The 23,544-nt window shown below is 37.3% G+C and overlaps 1 protein-coding gene across 1 annotated transcript in view; it reads left to right on the forward strand.

Annotated features, from left to right (window-relative positions):
- The window catches only part of rev1 (REV1 DNA directed polymerase), a 225,400-nt gene that overhangs the window by 87,638 nt on the left and 114,218 nt on the right, over positions 1–23,544 (forward strand). The window contains exon 2 of the mRNA XM_028800617.2: positions 22,098–22,164. Coding sequence (XP_028656450.2) covers positions 22,108–22,164 — 57 coding nt within the window. The 5' untranslated portion in view covers positions 22,098–22,107. The remainder of the gene's footprint in view (positions 1–22,097; positions 22,165–23,544) is intronic.

The following is a 23,544-nucleotide window of genomic DNA, read 5'->3' on the forward strand; positions in this document are numbered from 1 at the left end:
TATGTCTTCTGAGAGCCCTTTAGGAGGTACCCAGATGTGATACTTACATATTTATAGTTATTTTCATGTCTAGTAGAATGTACGTTTCTTTTTTGAGTTAAGTTTTTTTGTGCGTTTGTTGGAGTCATACATTGACAAGTACCAGTCTCTATTACTTCTGCAGTGTTTGAGCTTAATTTTTCTACTATGCTTAAACTGTTATCCAATAGAAATGGGGAAAATTAATGTCCAAATTTTGGGAAAAAATAAAGCATGCATTAAGATGTCAATTATATTTTAATTTATTAATACTTTTGCAAAATCTTTTTCATTTCAGCATTGTGAGTTTGTAATGGTAGGAGATAAGGGTAGATTTGTTCATCTTAAACACTTAAATCAGTAAGACAAAGTATCAAGTAGCAGGTTTCTTGCTTCATGGTGATTACAATAAAAAAAGTGTGCTATCATTTTAGGGAAAAACATTTTTTTCAGTTGGTATTCACTATGTACAGTATTACTTCTAATCCATTTGAGCTTTTATGCACAGATATTTAATGAAAACTAATTGAAAATGTTATTTACTCATCCATCCATCCATTTTCCAACTCGCTGAAACCGAACACAGGGTCACGGGGGTCTGCTGGAGCCAATCCAAGCCAACACAGGGAGCAAGGCAGGAACCAATCCCGGGCAGGGTGTCAACCCACCGCAGTTACTCATCCACTTTTACCTTAATTATCTAGGTAGGTAGTGTACCTGCTGGTTACACACAGTTGCTAGGTCATCTCTCATCACTTTCTTACTAGTGTATCTCATAAGTATAATTAGTTTTTAGGTTTATACGGTCATTATTGTCATGTGCACAGAGTACAGTGAAACTCCTACATGCTTGTGCTAATTAACAAGCAACACTTTGTCATTCTCTGACGCAGTGATTAGTGCGAATGACATCTCAACCTCGAAACTGCTGTCTTCCTAACCTGAAAAACCTCAAGCACCCATACAGTATGAAAAACATTTTTGATTTTGCATCACTGTCCTTTGAATTCTTTTGTTCAATCTGTAGATGATGTGATAATAGAAAAAATTCAAATCTCAGAAGACTAGTATAAGTAAGATGAGGACACATGACATTTCCGTTTAACTATCTCAGGGGTTTATTGGATTTAGATTGTTCATACTGATCAAGGTTACTTATTAATTTCCCTGGTCAGTAACATTCAAGCATGTTAGTGCTGGGTGATGGTAGAGGACCATGGACGATGCAAAAGATGTCAGTGACCAGAATGTTACAGGTGTTTTTTTTTTTTTTTTTTTTTGGTGTAATCCTGACACTTTCAAAAGTTTTTGCACAATATACTTGATTCAAAAAAATGCTTCCAACGCATTGGGAAAACGAAGGAGAAAATGAAAAATAGTGCTAAATACTAAAATAAATGGATCCTAAACTCAGTGTATACTTTCTTATATATCATTGTTAACAAAACTTTCATTAAGGTCTGTTTCCCTTGCATAAGCATTGTGATTTTATTTTTTTCTGATACTTTAATGGCCTGAGCATACCTTTTACTTTGCTAGTGAAAAATTACAAGGTGAAAGTAACTTTAAAATGAGCCATCTTTCTAGTATATGATTTAACTCTTTTCTTCAGCACTAGGATGTTGTACCGCGTTAGCCATTATGAATGTAGTGAAAAGTCAAGCAAAATGACACCTTTTATTGGCTAACTAAAAATATTGCAATATGCAAGCTTTCGAGGCAAACATAATTGTACTAAAGTGGTTTCTTTTTGGAGCTTTGACTCATCTGGTTCTGGTGTTTCAGAAGCGCATTGTAGGCGCCTTCGTTTATTGTTTTTATCCATGCAGTCTGTTTTTTGTTTTTCTATGGCTGTGTCCTCAGCGAGAAGTCGTTTGCTGACGGCAGCGGATTCGCATGCTGAAGTGACCATGGCGGCGGATCCGGGCATGGAGGGCTACATTACTAAATGAACGTGGTATATGCGGTGGTGTGGGCGGTCGTGTTCGGGCGGCTTTACAACCTGGCTTGCACGCTTTACCTGAGGTTTAGTTCACAGGTCGTAGCCATGGTAAAGTTTTCATTTAATTAAATAAACATATTTGTACTAAAGCGGTTTCTTTGTGTGGGCGCCTTTGTTCATTGTTTTTATCCATACGGGCTCGTTTACAGGTCATAACCATACGGGTTCATGTTTGTATTACTAATTGTTGAGCTCCTTCCATTTGGAGCCGTGACTCCTTTGCCTGTGCTGTGTCAGAAGCGCGTTGTGGGCACGTTCGTTCATTGTGTTTATCCATACGGGCTCGTTTTGTATTTCCGTTAGTTGAACTCTTTCATTGTGAAGCTGTGGCGTCTTTGCTTCTGGTGTGTCTGAAGCGCGTCGTTGGAGCCTCCGTGTATTGTTTTTATCCATGGGTTCTCGTCTTTGTTGTTCTGTGGCTGTGTCGTTAGATAGAAGTCGTTTACTGTTAGGAAGCATACTCCAACTTACACACACTGACTGCTGGCACAGTGGATTAGAGCAGGTGTAGTTTACAAGTTGTGGTGTTTGGGCGCCACGCACTGACTCTGGGAACTACGGGCTCGGTTTTGTATTACAAATCGTTGAGCTCTTTCCATTTGGAGCCGTGACTCTTTTGCCTCTGTGGACACCGACTGCTGGCACAGTGGATTAGAGCAGGTTTAGTTCACAGGTTGTGTTGTTTGGGCGCCACCTACTGACTCTGGGAAGCCGCTGGGTTTGACTGTGAGGCGCAGTGCGCATGCGGTGCGTCCGCCGTCCGTGCATAAATTAAACTGCCGTTTAGTAATATAGATCATTGCTGTCATTACAATAGGTTCACAATATGGCTGTAGTGTAATGTCTTTTTTTTTTTTTTGAAAAAAAAAGGAGCTGAGCCGCAAGGCGAAGCTCTCAATTTACCAGTCGATCTATGTTCCTACCCTCACCTATGGTCATGAGCTATGGGTAGTGACCGAAAGAACGAGATTGCGAATACAAGCGGCTGAAATGACTTTCCTCCGCAGGGTGTCTGGGCTTTCCCTTAAAGATAGGGTGAGAAGCTCAGTCATCCGGGAGGGGCTCAGAGTAGAGCCGCTGCTCCTCCACATCAAGAGGAGTCAGATGAGGTGGCTCGGGCATCTGATCAGGATGCCTCCTGGACGCCTCCCTGGTGAGGTGTTCCGGGCATGTCTAACCGGGAGGAGGCCCCGGGGAAGACCCAGGACACGCTGGAGGGACTATGTCTCTCGGCTGGCCTGGGAACGCCTTGGGATTCTCCCGAAAGAGCTAGAAGAAGTGGCCGGGGAGAGGGAAGTCTGGGCATCTCTGCTCAAGCTGCTGCCCCTGCGACCCGACCTCGGATAAGCGGAAGAGGATGGATGGATGTAATGTCTTTTAATTCCTTGAAGATATGTGTGCATACATCTGTTTCTGTTGATTAAATGTACTTGAAAGTTATACCTCCTGAGTGTTAAGAGGTTTTAAATGGTTATTGTAATGGTGCAAGAGCCTACTGTTCTCTTGATTAATTTAACCTTATTTAGATGGGGTTCAGGTATTTTACCTATGCAGAATTTGTTTTAATTTTTCACTGAAGCAACTGTTCTGTATCATTCATCAGAAGTTGTTGAATTTTTAACATCCTATAGGAACATTTTAAGTTATAAAAAGTCACATGCATGACAGAGAAGTGGAATCTCAAAGGTTTTGGTTAAAAATTTCTTATCATGCCAAATTGTGATTACTGGGTGAATATAACCCATAGTTCCTTCTCATTTCGAGTATGCACTTTTAATGCATTGCAGGCTCTTATGCACACAACACTTTTATGAAATGTTTTAGTTTTAATAAGCCACCTTGGCTGGGCTACTATTTGTTGTTGAAATAATTGTGTAAGTTTGATATGAACAATTTGTAGCTGGCTGCTAAATGAAAGTTCACATTTCCAAGCCTATTTACAGCAATAATTTTATCATAGTGCAATGTTTTTTAAGTTGTCAATGATAAATTAACACTGTGCAAATTAGTCAGTGGATTTTGTGCCACATTGCTGAAAGTACCAAAGACAAAGACTTCAAAATTTGAAGAAAAAAACCCAAACATTGATTGGATAAAAACTAAATGGGAGTTCTCTCAGCCTAGTGGTACTGTGGGTGGATAATGTGTCCTTATCAGGGCCACATTACATCAACAGAAAGGTCTGCCAATCAGATGACTATCTACAGGTATGTTTGTAATAATTTATATATTCTGCTGTGTATATTTTATGTGCAGGAATTTCTGATGACTTGTTAAGTGATGGCTGCCTTCATCATTACAAAAAAACTTTTAGAAAGACTTAATCTTAAGTGGACACACTTTTGGAAAGTGAAATTTAGATAAATGCACAGCATTCAGGCTAAAATAACATTATACATAAATACAAAGAACCTAAAGGAAATGGTCTACAGGAAACAAACTTTGAAAAGAATTGAAAGGGTTGCATTAATGCAACATTTTCATCCTCCCAGCTGTATGAACTAATTAAAAGGAAATAAATAAAAGTGTAACCTATTTTGTTAAAACTGATGAATAAAGACAAGCAACATTTTACTGAAACTCTCTACTGCACTTGGGAGACCACAAACATAAAAGACATACAGTGGAACCTCGGTTCACGACCGTAATTAGTTTCAAAACTTTGGTTGTAACCCTTTTTGGTCGTGAACCGAAGTAATTTCCCCCATAGGATTGTATGTAAATACAATTAATCCGTTCCAGACCATACGAACTGTATGTAAATATATATTTTTTTAAGTTTTTAAGCACAAATATAGTTAATTAAACCATAGAATGCACAGCGTAATAGTAAACTAAATGTAAAAACATTGAATAACACTGAGAAAATCAGTGCATTCTTTAACTGCCTCCTCTACTTTATGTGTCCAGCCCTCTCTCTCTCTCTCGCGCGCCTGTGTGTGTGTCTCTCTCGCACGCCTGTGTGTGTGTCTCTCTCTCTCACGCGCCTGCGTGTGTGTGTGTCTCTGTCTCGTGTATGTGTTGTGCTCTCTTGCTCGCTGCACAGGGAGAGACTGAACACGTACAAACTGAAAGGGAAACTGGCTTGTTCGTATACCGAGTGTGTGGTCGTGAACAGATGCAAAAGTTTGGCGAACTTTTTGGTCGTAAACCGATTTGTACGTGTACCGAGACATTCGTGAACCGAGGTTCCACTGTATAGAACTTAGAAGGTATGGAAGAAAAAGCAACTAAGGGCTATTCCTGGACTGAAGGGCTTATTTTACCCTGACAAGCTGAAGAACTTAAACCTCATTAGTCTTAAATCAAGAATGTTACATGGGGGCATAATTCTTCAGAGTTCTTCAGAATTCTCAAAGACATTAGTAAATTTGATCTACCACAATTTCATTGACTAAATACTGAATCACATACTCATACATTGATGGAGATTAAAGGGAAGTACATTCAAACAGCACCCAAGGACCATGTTTTTGTACAAAGGATTATGGTAATCTAGAACAACTCATATAAGTGAAGCAGCCACCTTGACAGCTTTTAACAAGTATCTGGGTGACATATTGGAACAAATTAGCTGTTAGCCAATCATACGAGTTTAAAGAACTCCCTGGTCTCCTCTTTGACAAACTTCATAAGTTCTTCCTGCTGTTGAATGTACTCCACTACATTAGGGATGTGTGGTTTGGCCACAACTGCTTTCTATACATTTTAGTGTATTTTATGTAACTCAGAATTATTTGTTCACACCTGTTTGGCAAAATAAATTATAGAATTGTTTTAAGTTATAGGTGTGAGAGTCATGACGAAGAGGTAGTTTCATATGTGTACTGCAGAGTTTTAAAGACTGTGATACACATTAGTCTGAAAATAAAGTATCTTTGTGATATCTACTTCCCCAGTTGCTTAAAATGAAAGTTAATGCTCATCCTTTGTGTTCTGGATGTTTGACATTTCTGTTGCTAAATGGTGACTGATGAAATTATGGAAGTCAGTCTTGCAGGATGTACAACATCCTAGTATGGCAATCGCTCAGCTCAGGACTGCAGAGCTCTGCCATGTGTGGTGAAAACAGCATAGGAGATCATGTGTACCCAGCTACCTGCAATCCATGACATCTGCACCTCTGGCTGTCTCAGTAAAGTGAATAGTTTCAGGCAGGACCACAGCCATCCTGCATTGCCACTTTTTGTCCTCCTTCCCTCTGGGAAGTGCTTGAAGTCCATCTGGATATGAACCTCCAAGTTCATGAACAGTTTTTACCTAATGGCGATACAACTCATGAACAATCAGTAATCTTGCTTTGAACATCATCTTGTGTCACTTTCACTTGCCTCTGGCACTTACTTAATGGAGTTTGTTCTTTTTGGTGTTTTATGATTTCTGTCTGAGAGGTGTATACAAGTAAGCATTTCATTATATGTAGTACTTGAACTTGTACGTATGACAAAATATTGAATTCTTGATTACTAGTTGCTCAAATTTCATCTTCACTTTGCTGATTGAAGAAAAAGTACATTTGTGCAAGAGTATGACTTGATTTACCCTTTTCTGGACCTTTTTTGTGTATTTATTATTTATTAGAATATTTTTATATTGTTATACTGTACATCCTAGGTTAACTGATGACTCTGAATTTGCCCACAGGAGTGAATATTTGTGAGTGACCCCTTTGATAGGCTGACGTTGCATACCTGTTTCATTCATTCCTATGCCCCTAGGTACAAATGAACCAAATATTGTAAAAGTAAAGAAAAAACATTAAGAAGATGAACACATGGAAAGAGGTACATGTTTGATACTTTAAGTATAGACAAAACTTAGCAAGAACCAAAGAACTTCACAAATTGTCAGAATTGCTATTTAAATAGATATTGTATAAATCTTTAATTTCCTCTTCACAAGCATTTCAGTTCAGTTTTTGTTTTTTGTTTTTTTAATGTTTCTTACAATTTGCCTTTTTGTTACCTACCTTCACTAATGAGTGCTTGATGCTATCCTGATTATCAGGTGAGGTGATGCTATATGTAGATAACATAGATTTAGCTTCATGGTGGTTAGTTAGACCTTTTCACATGAAATAATTTTGCATCTTGCTTTAATGCTAAGTAGTACAATACTGTTACTATAGTGTGGTGCTATCTGTTAGCCTAAAGGGGTTTGTGAACAGTATGTTAAGGAGATCATCATTTGGCCCTAGAAACTATACTCATATTAGTCTTAAGATATTAGTTCTCTTAGAATAACCACATATCCTGAGGATAGACAGAGTTCTTTATATCGTTAAGAGATAACAATCCTCTTTAATAAAACCCCTGTGTGCGTCCAGTGTCCGTGTGTGTGTGTGTCTTCTGGTGAAGTGCTCATGTGCGGGGCACAGTGCGATGCTTCAAAGCAGATGCTTCAAAGGCCGCCTGATGTGTCACACAAGACAGAGAGGGTGGGACCTATAAAATATCGTGCGGCCGATCCAATCGGATTTCTGGAAATGAGGTAAGACTTAAAACAAAAGGCACAAAAAATCCAATCGGGGACTGAGACGCAGAGACCATCTTCCCCAAAGAGGTGGGATTAGTGTTTGTGGTTGTGCAAGTGTTCACTCTGAGGATGTCAGATTTAGATAGATAGATAGATAGATAGATAGATAGATAGATAGATAGATAGATAGATAGATAGATAGATAGATAGATAGATAGATAGATAGATAGATAGATAATATATTAATCCCAAGGGGAAATTCACATACTCCAGCAGCACCTTACTGATACAAAAAAAACAATATTAAATTAAAGATTGATAATAATGCAGGTAAAAAACAGACAATAACTTTATATAATGTTAACATTTACCCCCCCAGGTAGAATAGAAGAGTCGCATAATTTGGGGGAGGAACGAACTTCTTAATCTGTCAGTGGAGCAGGACAGTGACAGCAGTCTGTCGCTGAAGCTGCTCTTCTGTCTAGAGATGACACTGTTTAGTGGATGCAGTGGATTTTCCATAATTGATAGGAGCCTGCTGAGCGCCCGTCGCTCTGCCACAGATGTCAAACTGTCCAGCTTCATGCCAACAATAGAGCCTGCCTTCCTCACCAGTTTGTCCAGGCGTGAGGCGTCTTTCTTCTTAATGCTGCCTCCCCAGCACACCACCACGTAGAAGAGGGCGCTCGCCACAACCGTCTGATAGAACATCTGCATTTTTTTCTTCTGATTCAAAAGGCCCTTGATGTCACTTGTAATCCATGGCTTGTTGTTATCATAGCAGCGTACAGTTCTTACTGGAACTACAGTGTCCATAGAGAAGTTGATGTAGTCAGTAGTGCAGTCAACAACTTCCTCAATGTTCTCACTATGTGATCCCTGCAGGATATCCCAGTCTGTAGTTCCAAAACATTCACTCAGAGCCTTCTCTGCCTCCGGGGTCCACTTCCTGAATGATTGTGTGGTTGTAGGTAGAACCCTCACTTTTGGTTTGTAGTTAGGCTGAAGCAGAACCAGGTTATGATCTGCTTTCCCAAGCGCAGGCAGAGGGGTGGCGCTGTATGCGTCTTTAACGTTTGCATACAGTAAATCAGTAGTCTTTTTTCCCCGGGTGTTACAGTCCACATACTGGGAGAAGGCAGTATGATTATGAAGTAATAAAGTATGAAGGAGATTTGCGATTAAGAAGCCTGGCCCAGTAAAGTGTAAAGTGTCAGTCGTTGAAGGGGTTTTCCTAAATATACGAATTTCATGATATTAAAATAGGATGACTTTTAAAAGTAGATTTATTTTCGCGCACATAAAATCCGTTGCTGGGGAGACGCCACAGGTAAAATAATCAGTTCCGCGCCAGCACAGATTAAAGTACTTGCTGGGGAACTGCACAGTACTTGCTGGAGAGACGCCACAAGCACGATTATCAACTACACGCCACACATTACATCAGCTGCTGTGGAGAATCTGCTGATTGCCCACTGTTGTGACAGAAAATTAAACGCATATTACGGACATCAAAGCCAGTATTACTGTCAGAGAAAATTACAGGTATTTTACGGAAATACAAACCAGTATTACTGCGAGAGAAAATTAAAGGCACACAATACAGTGACGCATATTACAACCATATACATATATTACTGTGACTATTTACTAACAACATGCCACCCAAAAAAGATAATGAGCATCAGAAAAACGCTAAAAGAGAAAGACTCAGAAGAACAAATAGATCTATAGAAGAACAGGAAAATGAGCGTAAAAAAATTCTCAAAGAGAATGCACTACTGTTCTAGCGACCGTTATTGTAATGGGCTTAATGTCTAGTAATTAATAAAAAATCCGTAAGAGACTGCCACCCACCTCAACCTCCCTCCCCTTACTTTAAAATGAATACTGAGAAACATTCGCTCCATTTAATCCGCTTGTATTTTGTTAGCCATTTTGGATAAACATGTCTACTAAATAAATATTTATAAAAATAAGCAATGGGCTTTTGCTGTTGTTGCCTAGAGTGATCTATCCTGAGCTGGCTTTTCTTTATCTTTATCATATTATATTAATCATAAACTTATCCATATCTAAAATAAATGGTTACAGTAGTAAATCTCTTAATTTTCCTTTTTTGCTATAAAGAATGTTGAAATTGATTAATTATTTTGCTGAATGTTTTGCTGTCTTCCATATTATGAACATTTTGGGCAGAGGCAGCTTCTACTTGTGATACATATTTATGGCTAACTAAGTCATTCTTTTTTGTTTAATTGTTTTTTTGAACATTTCAAGAGATTGAAATTGTGGCTTTCACACTGGCTTTAATACGTATTATCTAAGTGGTGCTTTCCTTCCAGAAATGTAGTCCACCAGTCTGCTCTTCTCCTTCATAATCTCTTGTACACACTGAATAAAATTAAGACAGTTTTAGGATGCATTTTAGCCTTTTACCTTTTGTCCCTTTTCTTCCTTTGTTAAGATATGGATTCGTCTCACATTAATTCTTCAAATGCAAACAGTCATGTTTGGATATTTTTTAACTGGTGAAAGCATCTTTCATGTGTGCACATTGAAAAAATGGTGGTAAGAAATGATGCTGCCATTTTCGTACAAATTATTAGTGGAATAACTCAAATCTCAGTAATCAATGTTGCACCATCCCCTAACCGTCCCATCAGTAGTAGACATGCATTCATGTAATTAGAACTTTCCTTTTATCAGATTTGTGTAGCACGTTTCTTAAAAACATGGCTGAATCCACTGACACGTGAACCATTTCAGAGCTGATAGAGGTAAAAGGAGACTCATTTGATTTTGATATGTGTATGAAACCATATATGATTGCAAACTCCCCATTTTTCATGGTAATGACTGCATCTTATCAGTGTGAAATGAAATTTTCAAACTAGGTAAATGTTCTGCTGCTGTCTTTGTGTTATTTAATACATTCACAAATGGAAAAAAAAAGCTGTAGTACAAATGTAATGAAATAAACTTGTGTGGTATCAAGTGTTCCCCACATGGCAGGTGCTCAATAATGCAATATTATTGATTGTTATTGCTCAATAATGATCAATATTGTTGATCCCAAATAAAATAAGCCATATTAATTATATCATCTGTATTCAGAAATGAGATCACTTTTATTCTAGGGCTTATTTTTGCAATCACTATTTCATTTATGTAATTTTCACAATTAACATTATTCATCAAGGGCATGGATGCTGTTAGTCTAATGTATATTTTATGAAAATTTCTTATTATATATCTTAAAACTTTTTTAACAACCTCTGTGATTTACCTGATGTGTTTAATAGCCTTACATCTAATAACAAAGTTGTGACTTAAAAAAGACATCCAAAAGAAACCAGGAACTTTAATCTTTTGACTGTGTTACCTTCATATTTTATATTCTAAACCCATTGCCACAGTGTCACCCTGATTTAAAAAAAAAACAAAAAACCAGGAACGCAAAACAGCAAAATAATTGTACAAGGAGTGAAAGGCAGGTATTAGATTTTGGATTAAGAGACCAACAGCCAAAGGCGTTCTTGACAACCACATACAGTGGTGTGAAAAACTATTTGCCCCCTTCCTGATTTCTTATTCTTTTGCATGTTTGTCACACAAAATGTTTCTGATCATCAAACACATTTAACCATTAGTCAAATATAACACAAGTAAACACAAAATGCAGTTTGTAAATGGTGGTTTTTATTATTTAGGGAGAAAAAAAATCCAAACCTACATGGCCCTGTGTGAAAAAGTAATTGCCCCCCTGAACCTAATAACTGGTTGGGCCACCCTTAGCAGCAATAACTGCAATCAAGCGTTTGCGATAACTTGCAATGAGTCTTTTACAGCGCTCTGGAGGAATTTTGGCCCACTCATCTTTGCAAAATTGTTGTAATTCAGCTTTATTTGAGGGTTTTCTAGCATGAACCGCCTTTTTAAGGTCATGCCATAGCATCTCAATTGGATTCAGGTCAGGACTTTGACTAGGGCCACTCCAAAGTCCTTCATTTTGTTTTTCTTCAGCCATTCAGAGGTGGATTTGCTGGTGTGTTTTGGGTCATTGTCCTGTTGCAGCACCCAAGATCGCTTCAGCTTGAGTTGACGAACAGATGGCCGGACATTCTCCTTCAGGATTTTTTTGGTAGACAGTAGAATTCATGGTTCCATCTATCACAGCAAGCCTTCCAGGTCCTGAAGCAGCAAAACAACCCCAGACCATCACACTACCACCACCATATTTTACTGTTGGTATGGTGTTCCTTTTCTGAAATGCTGTGTTCCTTTTACGCCAGATGTAACGGGACATTTGCCTTCCAAAAAGTTCAACTTTTGACTCATCAGTTCACAAAGTATTTTCCCAAAAGTCTTGGCAATCATTGAGATGTTTCTTAGCAAAATTGAGACGAGCCCTAATGTTCTTTTGCTTAACAGTGGTTTGCGTCTTGGAAATCTGCCATGCAGGCCGTTTTGCCCAGTCTCTTTCTTATGGTGGAGTCGTGAACACTGACCTTAATTGAGGCAAGTGAGACCTGCAGTTCTTTAGACGTTGTCCTGGGGTCTTTTGTGACCTCTCGGATGAGTCGTCTCTGCGCTCTTGGGGTAATTTTGGTCGGCCGGCCACTCCTGGGAAGGTTCACCACTGTTCCATGTTTTTGCCATTTGTGGATAATGGCTCTCACTGTGGTTCGCTGGAGTCCCAAAGCTTTAGAAATGGCTTTATAACCTTTACCAGACTGATAGATCTCAATTACTTCTGTTCTCATTTGTTCCTGAATTTCTTTGGATCTTGGCATGATGTCTAGCTTTTGAGGTGCTTTTGGTCTACTTCTCTGTGTCAGGCAGCTCCTATTTAAGTGATTTCTTGATTGAAACAGGTGTGGCAGTAATCAGGCCTGGGGGTGGCTACGGAAATTGAACTCAGGTGTGATACACCACAGTTAGGTTATTTTTTAACAAGGGGGCAATTACTTTTTCACACAGGGCCATGTAGGTTTGGATTTTTTTTCTCCCTAAATAATAAACACCATCATTTAAAAACTGCATTTTGTGTTTACTTGTGTTATATTTGACTAATGGTTAAATGTGTTTGATAATCAGAAACATTTTGTGTGACAAACATGCAAAAGAATAAGAAATCAGGAAGGGGGCAAATAGTTTTTCACACCACTGTATTTGAAACTGTGATGCTCAAAATGTGACACTGCCCGTTTACCCTTGCATCAAACAAGCTGCTTGTGTTCCAGATGCCAAATTAGGTAACCTAAATTTTATTTATTTATTTATTGGGCTTTTGTAAATACTAAAATTACCCTTTGAGACAAGTGTTACCTGCTTTTTTATCTTATTATGCCTTTATGATTGTGCATGGTAGCAACTGTAATATAAAAAGTGATGATCAATAGTATCAGTCCTTTTTGATATTGAATTGTACTACTGTGATCTATTGTGTACATAACAGGTACGTAATTTAAGGTATGACATCTTTCAAGAATTTTTTTTTATTTTAATTCGAAATTGCAGGTTTAATGTGATGCATAATATAGAATTTGCATTTCTATGTTTAAATAAAACAGGGGACAAAGCACAATTTAGTTAAGAAATAAGTTGTCTCCCACTGGTAACCTCTATAATAGTGTTAGCCAAACTGGATCATGGTGGATAACTGTGTACAAGTCAAATCAAGTTTATTGTTGTCATGTGTACATAGCACACTGAAATTCCTACTTACATGTTTCCACTGAACATTTAAGTAGAATACAACACAGAAAAATATAGTAGTTATCATGTAACATACTTTTATATGTACAGTATTATATATTATAACCTTCATTACTCTGATCATTTTAAAGTTTTCTCACCGTCTGTAACAATTTGTGTGACTCCTCAAGATCTGCCTTGTTGTTCAGCTACTGCACACAGTTGAACACTTCACATTGGAATACGCACGCTAAGTTCACATGCTTAGCTCTGCCCTCTTGTGGTCAAGAAGGCTGTTTGCTGCAGCTTCTTCTAAATTATGCTGATTCATATTGAAATGTCCCATTTTTATCATTTGGCTCTTATTCTTGAATTTTTTCCCCCTTTTGTGTGCTGAACAAGTTACTTAGAGGTATAATGTACAGCACACTGAGCTTAGGTTACGGTTTATCCAGACCCGAAGAGCCTCTTTTGCTTCTGCATATCTTTATCTGGAATTAAAATCTCTCAGTTGTTGCCTTTACTATTCCTGTTATTTAATAAATGAATTATTTTCAAAGTTCTTAGTTAATGTATAATCTTAATGAATTACTAGTTTTTCACTATTAAAATTAGTAGACGGGGAACTTTTTTTGGTAATTATTGGGAACTATTCTGTTTTGTATACTTTCAAATATGTTATGTTTAACAACAAATGAACATACGTTAGTCACAGACCCTCCTCCACTAACATACATTACTTCTGCAGTAAGACTCCTGGAACCTGCAATCTCTCCGCTTCTTTCAACAAACAGCAGGCTTGATCCCACTCCAGCATATCAAAAACAATAACATTGTAGTTGTATATAAACAACAAAACTAACAGCAGGAGGACTCACTGACATGAAAATGATAATTTACCTCTAAAGAGAACACGTTATTCATCCACTGTGACTTGAGGCATGGAACGTTAAGGATGTGGCAGCTGTTCTACCCATTTGTTTCAAACATGATATGTAGCATGTCATGCAGGTCTCAAAACTCTGTTGTCAAATGTGAAAACTTGGGTGAAAGTGTGAATTGTCTTCTCAGACATTATGGTACAAAAAAAAAAAACTGCACCATGTAGGCATACTGGTGTATATAATCCATTCTTATCCATACTTGTGTATAGCCTCAACATATGGTGGGTGTCAACAAGAGTTGGTATATTAAGTTCAAGTTCAAAGTTTATTATCATGTGCACAGTAAGGAAACATGTTTTCCTGTACAGTGAAATTCTTTCTTTGCTGTCCACACCAAATGACAAAAGCAATGTATAAAGATAAACATAAATAATAAGTAGCATATAGATAATAAGTAACAGAGGCAGCATAAAGTATAAAAACAGAATAGAAGTATAAAGTGTAATTGTGCAAGTAGGTGTGTGATGGACAAGTCAAATACAGTTGTGTGAGGTAGACAGAATGAGGTGGACCACGGTTATAAACTCCAGTCAGTTATTTAGGAGTCTAATGGCCTTGGGAAAGAAAGAGTTCTTTAGCCTGGAAATCCTGCATTTCATACTTCTATACCTCCTGCCTGAGGGTAGAAGTGTGAACAGTTCGTGTTGGGGGTGGGTGGGGGTCCCTGAGAATCAAGGCAGTTCTCCTTCGGCCTCTGCAGTTGTAGATGCTCTGCAGAGAGGGCAGTGGGGTCCTGGTGATCTTCTCAGCAGTCTTTACCTCTCTTCAGGCGTTTGCGGTCCATAGCAGTACTTTTGCCGTACTACACGGTGATGCAGCTGGTCAAGATGCTCTCAACAATGCAGCTGTAAAAGTTGCAGAGGATCTTAGTCGACATACCAAACTTCCTCAGCCTTCTCGGAAAGTACAGCCACTGTTGAACCCTCTTGACTAGGTGTGTGGTGTTAAGTGTCCAAGTGAGGTCCTCACTGATGTAGACGCCCAGGTATTTAATGCTGCTCACCCTCTCCACTTCAAGCCCTCGGATGATCAGTGGCCGGTGAGGTCTCCTCTTCTTCCTCATGTCCACTATCATCTCCTTTGTCTTGTCTGTGTTGAGGGTGAGGTTGTTATCCTCACACCATGATGCCAGACTGTCCACCTCCCTCCTGTAGGCCACCTCGTCCCCTCCAGTGATGCGTCCAATCACTGCGGTGTCGTCTGCGAACTTTAGGATGATGTTATCTTTGTGGGAAGTGACACAGTCGTGGGTGAACAGGGTGTAGGGGATGGGGCTGAGGACGCATCCCAGTGGGGTGCCTGTGTTTATGATAATGGTGGCTGAAATCCTATTACCAATCCTGACAGACTGGGGCCTGCCAGTCAGAAAGTCTAGGAGCCAGTCACAGAGGGTGGGGTGCAGGCCAAGTGCAGACAGTTTATGGGTGAGTTTTTGGGGGATATCCGTGTTAAAGGCGGAGCTGTAGTCAACAAAGAGCATCCTGATGTAGGAGTCTTTGTTCTCCAGATGGGAGAGGGAATAATGTAGTGCGGCCGTGATAGCATCTGAGGTGGACCTTTTGGGCTGGTAGGCATACTGCAGGGGTTCCAGAGTGTCTGGTATGCTGCTCTGAATGTGGGCCAGCACCACTCTTTCAAAAACACTTCATGATGATTGGAGTGAGTGCTACCGTCCTGTAATCATTCAGGAAGGTGGGTGGGCTTTTTTTAGCAAGGGATACGATGATAGTAGTTTTAAAGAAGGGCAGAATGATGCTCTAACTGAGGGAATGGTTGAAGATGGAGCAGAGAACATCAGCCAGCTCGTTGGCACATGCTCTGAGGTGTTCCTTACCATAGTATGTGTTGCTGTCTTTCCCTAGCAATAATGGTTGTGTGATGAGGATCAGAATGTTTGAATGATTTCAACAAAAATGTCTTCCTTTCACTGGCTCCAAGGATTTCTTCTTCATCTGAGAAAGAGTCAGGCTAGAGGTTGTGTTCTGTATTATCTTCAAAGTCATGTCAAGGACTTTTGGGGCAGAGAATTATGCACTCATGACTTATGCCAAGAAAAATGAATTAACTGATATATTGTCTTCATTTACATTATCACCTTGCAAGAAATGCTAAAATTATTTTGCTAACTTTTACTTGTAAAACTAACTTTTTCCTTGAATTAAAGTTCAAACAGTGGGAAAGACAAAAGATAGAAGCAAAAGGGAGAGTGAAAAATGCTTGTGAGAAGGTGCCTCTCTAGAAGTTGAAGAAAAGTAAATGGAACATTTATCGCTAGACAGTGTAGTTCAATGGTGCAACAAATCTGGATATATGCTCATTATTGTATATATAAAGGAAAGCTGAGAAACTAAAAAAAAAAAAAGACTGTTCTTTATTTTGTTGTATGGTTGATTTAAGTGTCTTTTATGATATTTATTTTTTAATTATCTAATATATGATGTTAGAAATGACCCTGAAGATTATCTTTGTATGACAATTGTGTACCACCTACATGAACATATAAAATTTGAAAATAATAATAATAATGGTCAGTATCGCTCAAACACATTTCAACAGATCTGACAGGAAGTCGTATTAAAAGCTAGGACATTTTAGAGGAATTCATTTTGAGATATCTTAAATTGCATTTTATTATCTCACAATGCATGCAAAGTTAATGTATTTGAGATATAATAAAATGCATAGAGTTACATCAAGGTGTCTCAAAATACATTTAAGATATTTTGAAATGCATTTGACATATATTTAAGATATCTTGAAATATTAATAAATACCTATAATTCATTTTAAAATATCTTAAAATGCATTTGAAAATATCTTTAAATACATTTTGAGATGTCTCTAAATGTTAATTTGACTTGGCATACTGTCAGTGAATTTATGGTAATGATCACCAGACTGTGAGTGGATATATCCTTTAGAATATGCAGTCAGCATTTACTAACACTATTTTTAAAGCTGTAGATAACTGTAATTTTTTAATTTCTGTATGTGTCTGTTATGAGGTACCATTAGGGAAAGTACAATATTACATTAGCAATATCAGAGTTAGTAATTGAGAGAATCATGTTTCTAATGTCTCCGGATAAATTCTTATTAAGAGGTATGCCTCTGGTTGTTCACCATTATGCTGATAACTCTGGGCAATGCACTTTACCACTAAAGTGCCACCTTAAAGCAAACTGAAAGAAACGTGTGATTGAGGTACCTGTCACACATATACATTAAGACATCAAGCAGCAGTGAACGTCTATAAATTCACAAGTTTGTTGATTGAGTCGGCACCTATAATATTGCAGATTAAATCTGTCCTTGGCAGAATATATTCCCACAATAGATTGAGCAAGTAATTTTACTTGCCTGCACAAACATTTAGACTAATGTTCTGCATGTATAAAGTACTTTTAGTTGATGTTCACAATTACATAAAAATGAAGATTAGTCTTGTAGTAATCTAGGTCAAGTGGGGATCTGATGGAAATTTTAATGTACTGAATAGTTTATGTGTCAAATTTGACTCTGGTTTATTTATATATCTATACTAATAAAAGTCAAAGCCCTCACTGACTCACTCATCACTAATTCTCCAACTTTCCGTGTAGGTAGAAGGCTGAAATTTGGCAGGCTCATTCCTTACAGGTTACTTACAAAAGTTAAGTTCAACACAAGTCCTGCAAATACTGACGTAATTGAAACAAACCATGAAACTCAAACCGATTATGACAGCAGCAATCCAAGCTGTGAGAAAACAGTAAAAAGGAGGCGTGTCAGACGTCGTGGTACATTTTCTGATGCAGATAGACGGAAACAACTTTGTGACGCTGCCGCCAAATACTCGCAGGCAAATCCACAAGTTCATAGAGACGCTGTCACTAAATACTCGCAGGCAAATCCACAAGTTAATAGAGACGCTGCCGCTAAATACTCATAGGCAAATCCACAAGTTCATAGAGACGATGTCACTAAATACCCGCAGGCAAATCCACAAGTTAATAGAGACGCTGCTGCTAAATACTCGCAGGCAAATCCACAAGTTCATAGACACGCTGCCGCTAAATATTCGCAGGCAAATCCACAAGTTAATAGAGCTTCTGTTTCTAGGTACGATCCCAATAATGAAAAGCGGCTCATACGAAAACAACAGGTTTGGCTCAAAAAAGCCAATTGTGGATTTGCGTATGACCCAAACATTCATTATGAATCTGACAAAACAGTACTATCCATGGATGTTCACTATGAGTATTTTCAAGCTCATAGGTGGAAATGCGAGTCTCCTGGTTTGTGCTGTAACGGTGGTAAAGTCTCTCTCACTCCTTTACATAAGCTTGCTTCGCCACTGCGAAGCGCGGGTATTTTGCTAGTATATAATATATGAGGAATAATCATGAGACAAAAAAGCAACTGGATGAACATACAGATACATAGACACTTGACAATTTATTAAAGTGGGTAAGCTGATTTCTGTCTATCCATCAGATTATCTCTGTTGGACATACTCAGCATTAACATTTGCAGTACACCGTATATTGAAATTTATTTTGTAGGGTATGAAATAGTAAAATGCATGGCATGCTTCATTCCAACAGATGACGCATTACAAACAATAGCATTGCTTTTACAAATCCCATACCAAATGGCACATAACAGAGACATAGCAATCGGACAGACAGATACAGAGATGTTTTTAATGATTTTTTTTCTAGTCCAGATTTGGATATTTCCCTACGTAACAAGATGTCAAATTTTAAATATAAAGTATTCACAATTTTGAGCTTCATGGCAAAGGCTGTGAATACTTATATACATGTGATTTCTCAGTTTTTTTTATTTTTAATAAATTTGCAAAAACCTCAAGTAAACTTTTTTCATGTTGTCATTATGGGGTGTTGTGTGTAGAATTCTGAGGAAAAAAATGAATTTAATCCATTTTGGAATAAGGCTGTAACATAACAAAAGATGGAAAAAGTGATGTGCTGTGAATACTTTCCGGATGCACTGTATATTTTAGATAAATTGGTGGCTATTTCAATCTAACAATAATGGAAACTGCATAGTGCAGTTGAAATTGTACAAATTGTAATTCAAATAAAGTTTTTTTGACCCTGTTTGACCACATGAGCTTGCTAAAATTTATGCAATGCATTATTTTTTTTAACATATCCTATTTTATTGTTAGCTGTTCTTTGTAGGATTACTTTTGTTACTGGATTATATTGCATGTAGGACTTGTAATGTGTAGGAAGTTCTTACTTTTTTACCTTAAATTTGATTTTCACAACCATTCAACCAGATTTGCCTAGAATAAACCAACATGCAGTCTTTAAATAATTACTTTAAATAATTATTTAGTCTAATTAAACTGTAATATTGAATGTAAATCACATAGGATTTTATAGAATTTCTGAATGGTAAACAGTACAATTTTATGTGGTGAGCATAGAAAGATTAATTTTGAACTGTATTAACATTTTCACTTGAATTTCTGTCCCATCTGAGGTAATTTATTTAGGATAGACCTAGTCTACCTGGATAATACAGATGCCAGTATTTTAAAAACAATAATACAATAATATCTACGCTAACCAATAAATCAATAATATATATAGTAAAGTAATATGTACACTTTAGACCATGTATTGTCTTAGGGAACCGCAAGACCAGATACAGAGGTCTAAATGTGTAGTAGAAATTATTTACACTCAAAAAAATAGTTTATTTTAAACAGTGCCATTCCTCTGCACTTTACTCTTTATAGTACTGTTGTTTAAAGGAACTTTGCACAATTAGAATGGATTAAGTGATTTGTTCAGTCACATAATAATTGGTGGAAGGGGCTGAAGAACTTGCCTTATAGGTATCCGTATGATACAGGAATTTTTCTACAAAGATGTCAGTTTTGCCTGGTGTAATAGAACTTTAGATAAGTGTCATCTCATCTTTCTTTCTCAAGCAGTTAGAGTGAACTACCTGTACATTCTTCTGCTGTTTTGGCCTAGTAATTTCAGTTTATCTATAATTATCAGATTAAACAATTTAGTGTATCCTGTTGGACTGCAGAGGACTTGTGCCAAAAGACAATAATATCATCTTCCAAATTTTATTACACTTTTACCAATTACATGTGGTGTTGCCATTTTAATCCTGCAAGTAGGAATTAACACAGAAGAAAATATAATATCCATGAAAAAGTTGGCAAAAACATGAGCAATGATTTTCTGAAACAGCAAAGAAAATTAACAAACTAATGCAGAAAAAGTGACTTATAAAAAGTCAAAAACACAATCAAAAACATTAAACTTTAAATATGCAAAAATATTCTGAAGTATAAAATGGAAAGTTCAGCACATTTTTCACACTTCCATTATTTTAGCTGAATCCGAATTGCATGAATAGATCCATCAGAGATGACAAGTTTAACTTCTTTGCTTTGGAATAGTACGGTACAGAAATGCCATACTTACAAAGTGTCTTGGTCTGGTGTTCACTATAGAAAGACACTTATAAAGCAAAGTGTATTTATTTTGTGGTAGTTTTATTTATAGTAAAACATTAGAAATACTATACAAAACTTTGTGATATGTGAAAAGTCATTTTCATCTGTCTGTCTGTCTGTCTATTTTTGACTATAAGCCAGTAATTTCTTATTGGTACAACTAACTAACTAGAGTCATATATTAAAAAAGGGGGCATCAATTACCAGCTATGTAATAAGGTGAATGTAACTCATGAGAAAATTCTGAAATTTCTATTAAAATTACATTTTTTCCAAGTCATACAGTTAATCTTTATCATGTTAGCAGTAGTGGTAAAATCTTGAGAATGAAAGCATTTTAACTGAAACGTTTAACATGGAAGACTTTCAGAAGTCATGCATCAAGCCAAGTATGGGCCCTGAGTGTTCATTCAGAAATCTAAATGCCTCCCCTAGTAGGTTATAGTGATTGACAAACCAACAAACCATGATTTATTTAAGAATTAGTTCAGTTCATAAATTGTAGCATGCAACATATTTATTTAAAACCACCATTTAATAAAACATCGTCCAGTGTCCAAACTGGCTTTGGGGAATGCACCTGGGTCTAAAGCAGTTAGAAATAATATTAAACTGACACTCTCAAAGGTGTTTTCTATTATGAAGCCAAGCTGTACATACTGTTCTATAATCATTTACATATAACCTGGCAATTTTGCTGGCCTATTTCATTCCCTTTTCTTTTAGCAATGCTCATGCCCAGATTAGCAATATGTGTAAGTCGTATATTGTAGCAGATTTACTGTAAATGCATTTAAAGGCACTGATTCCCTATCACTTTGCTCACTACTGTTTTTGCACTGTGAAATACAGTAATACATGGTAGCAGTAGGTGATGTGGCATGATCTGTTGTCAGTTGTTCTTTCACAAACTGGCCATCGGCTCATGCAAGTGGAAGATAGTTACTGGCAATTGGTAGCTTGTAATGGCAGAGCAGATGATGACAGCTGCCTATTACAAAAGTTAGCTGGGATGCCTGGGTAAGTTATCTGCTGGCAGTGTGTGGTGACAGCACAGTGAGCAAGCAGGTGAGTGGACAGAGCACAAACTATGGTGTTCATCCCCCTGCTGTGACAGTGTGTGTTTTTATTCTGTGCTTTATAATTTCTGTTTTAAATTTAAATAACATAAGAATGGATCTGTGTAGGCCACAGTAAAATAATCCCAGGGTTTTCTGTATGGCATATGTTCACCAGTTTCCATGACTCTTTTTTATAATATACTTTATGGAATTCTTGTCCATTTTTTTTTTTACATAATGTTTGATGGTTAGGATCTGCACTGGTTTGTCTTTTCCTTGTCAAATTCTTTATGTCAAATCCTTTGCTTCTGAGTATCTTTTGGTTTCTTTTGTTGGCAGGGTTAACTGTTAAAGTATAACCACTTCTGTGACATTCATACAATGTTTTCTTGTTCTTCCCATAGAGGATTCACTATGAGTCGAGGTGGATGGAGGAAGAGGGCCAGTGAAGACGATGGATGGGGTGGGCGGGTGAGTACTTACTGTTTACTTCCTGTTATGTAAAATACTTAGTTAGGATACATATTATTCCATACTTACAGATTAAGGAACGTCATTAGATTAGTGGTGCATTGTCCAAAGAAGATCCTGTGTTATTGCCGAAATGTTATACTTACAGCATAAATACATTTTATTTTTTGAAAAAGGAAAATTACTGAATTTTTCTTCTATACTCAACCCCGAATACTGTCAAGCAGTGTGAAGTAAAAACAAAAACATATTTACTTTCAGTGCTTTTGGTTTAAAGAAGCTGTTTCACCCACCCATTTTCCCACCTCCTTTTAGCTAGTGTTCTATAAGAATACATTATGGAATAGTCTGTTTTTATATACTGTAGTACACTTTTGGTTATAAGCCTAATATACTATACTCTAATTCTACTTGCAGTGTAGTTAAAATATAGTACTAAAGCTCCAACAAGTGTGTGCTATGCTGAAATAATAATAAGTCTGATTTGAATATTGATATCATCAGGGAATTTGTAATATTGGGCGTTAAATAATAACACATTTTGGTCACCATTTAAGTAAAATGAGTGCCTTCTATAGTGCTTTTATTTATCCTTGGCATTTCAGGCAGGCCTACATCTTCAGATGAGAATGTACACTGTGGATTATAGTCGTAATAAGTTCTGTATGACCTTATGTTTAAAAATGATTTACACATTGGTTTTGAATTTAACAAGAAGCTTGTATATTGTTTTATGAACTAACATTATACAGTCATACATTATACTACTAATTAAGAAATTACTTGTACATTTCCTTTGGGGTGTCATTGTGTAAACAACAGCCAGAATCATTGTCATTGAAAACCTGACCCAGCAGTTTTCGTAGAATAAGATCTTTTATGATCTCTACTACATATGCTTATGTGCAAACAAAGCCATAATGCGCCTCAAATAAGCATGCAAAACATTGCAATCTTCCTTCCTCAGATGTTCTGACATTAACTTGAGTGAACCAATCTTAATAGACTAAAATAACAACTGTAAACCTTTGACAACATCCAGAGTTTACACAGACAGAGGCAATTTAACTTGTTTAGATTAACTATGTGAAAGTTGTCTGGAGATTGAATGGTCTCAAAAATAAAGAAGCAGCTTTTCATCCGAGGTGAAGGAAAAATGATTACACCTGGCTTGCACTATGTGAAATCATGCACTGTCTTCACAGTGGCTTCTGTTGCATTCAGTTTTCAGTGACATAGCACTGCAATGAATGACATGGTGTTTATCTGGTGGAAACTGGGCATTTGGACACAACAGTTAGCTTCATTTTAATAAAACCTGAAGCAAGTGTCATGTTGGGTAAAGCATGCCAACAGCACTTTCAGGATCCATGCATTTTT

Source organism: Erpetoichthys calabaricus, chromosome 4 (assembly GCF_900747795.2).
Source record: "Erpetoichthys calabaricus chromosome 4, fErpCal1.3, whole genome shotgun sequence".
NCBI classification, from domain to species: Eukaryota; Metazoa; Chordata; class Cladistia; order Polypteriformes; family Polypteridae; genus Erpetoichthys; species Erpetoichthys calabaricus.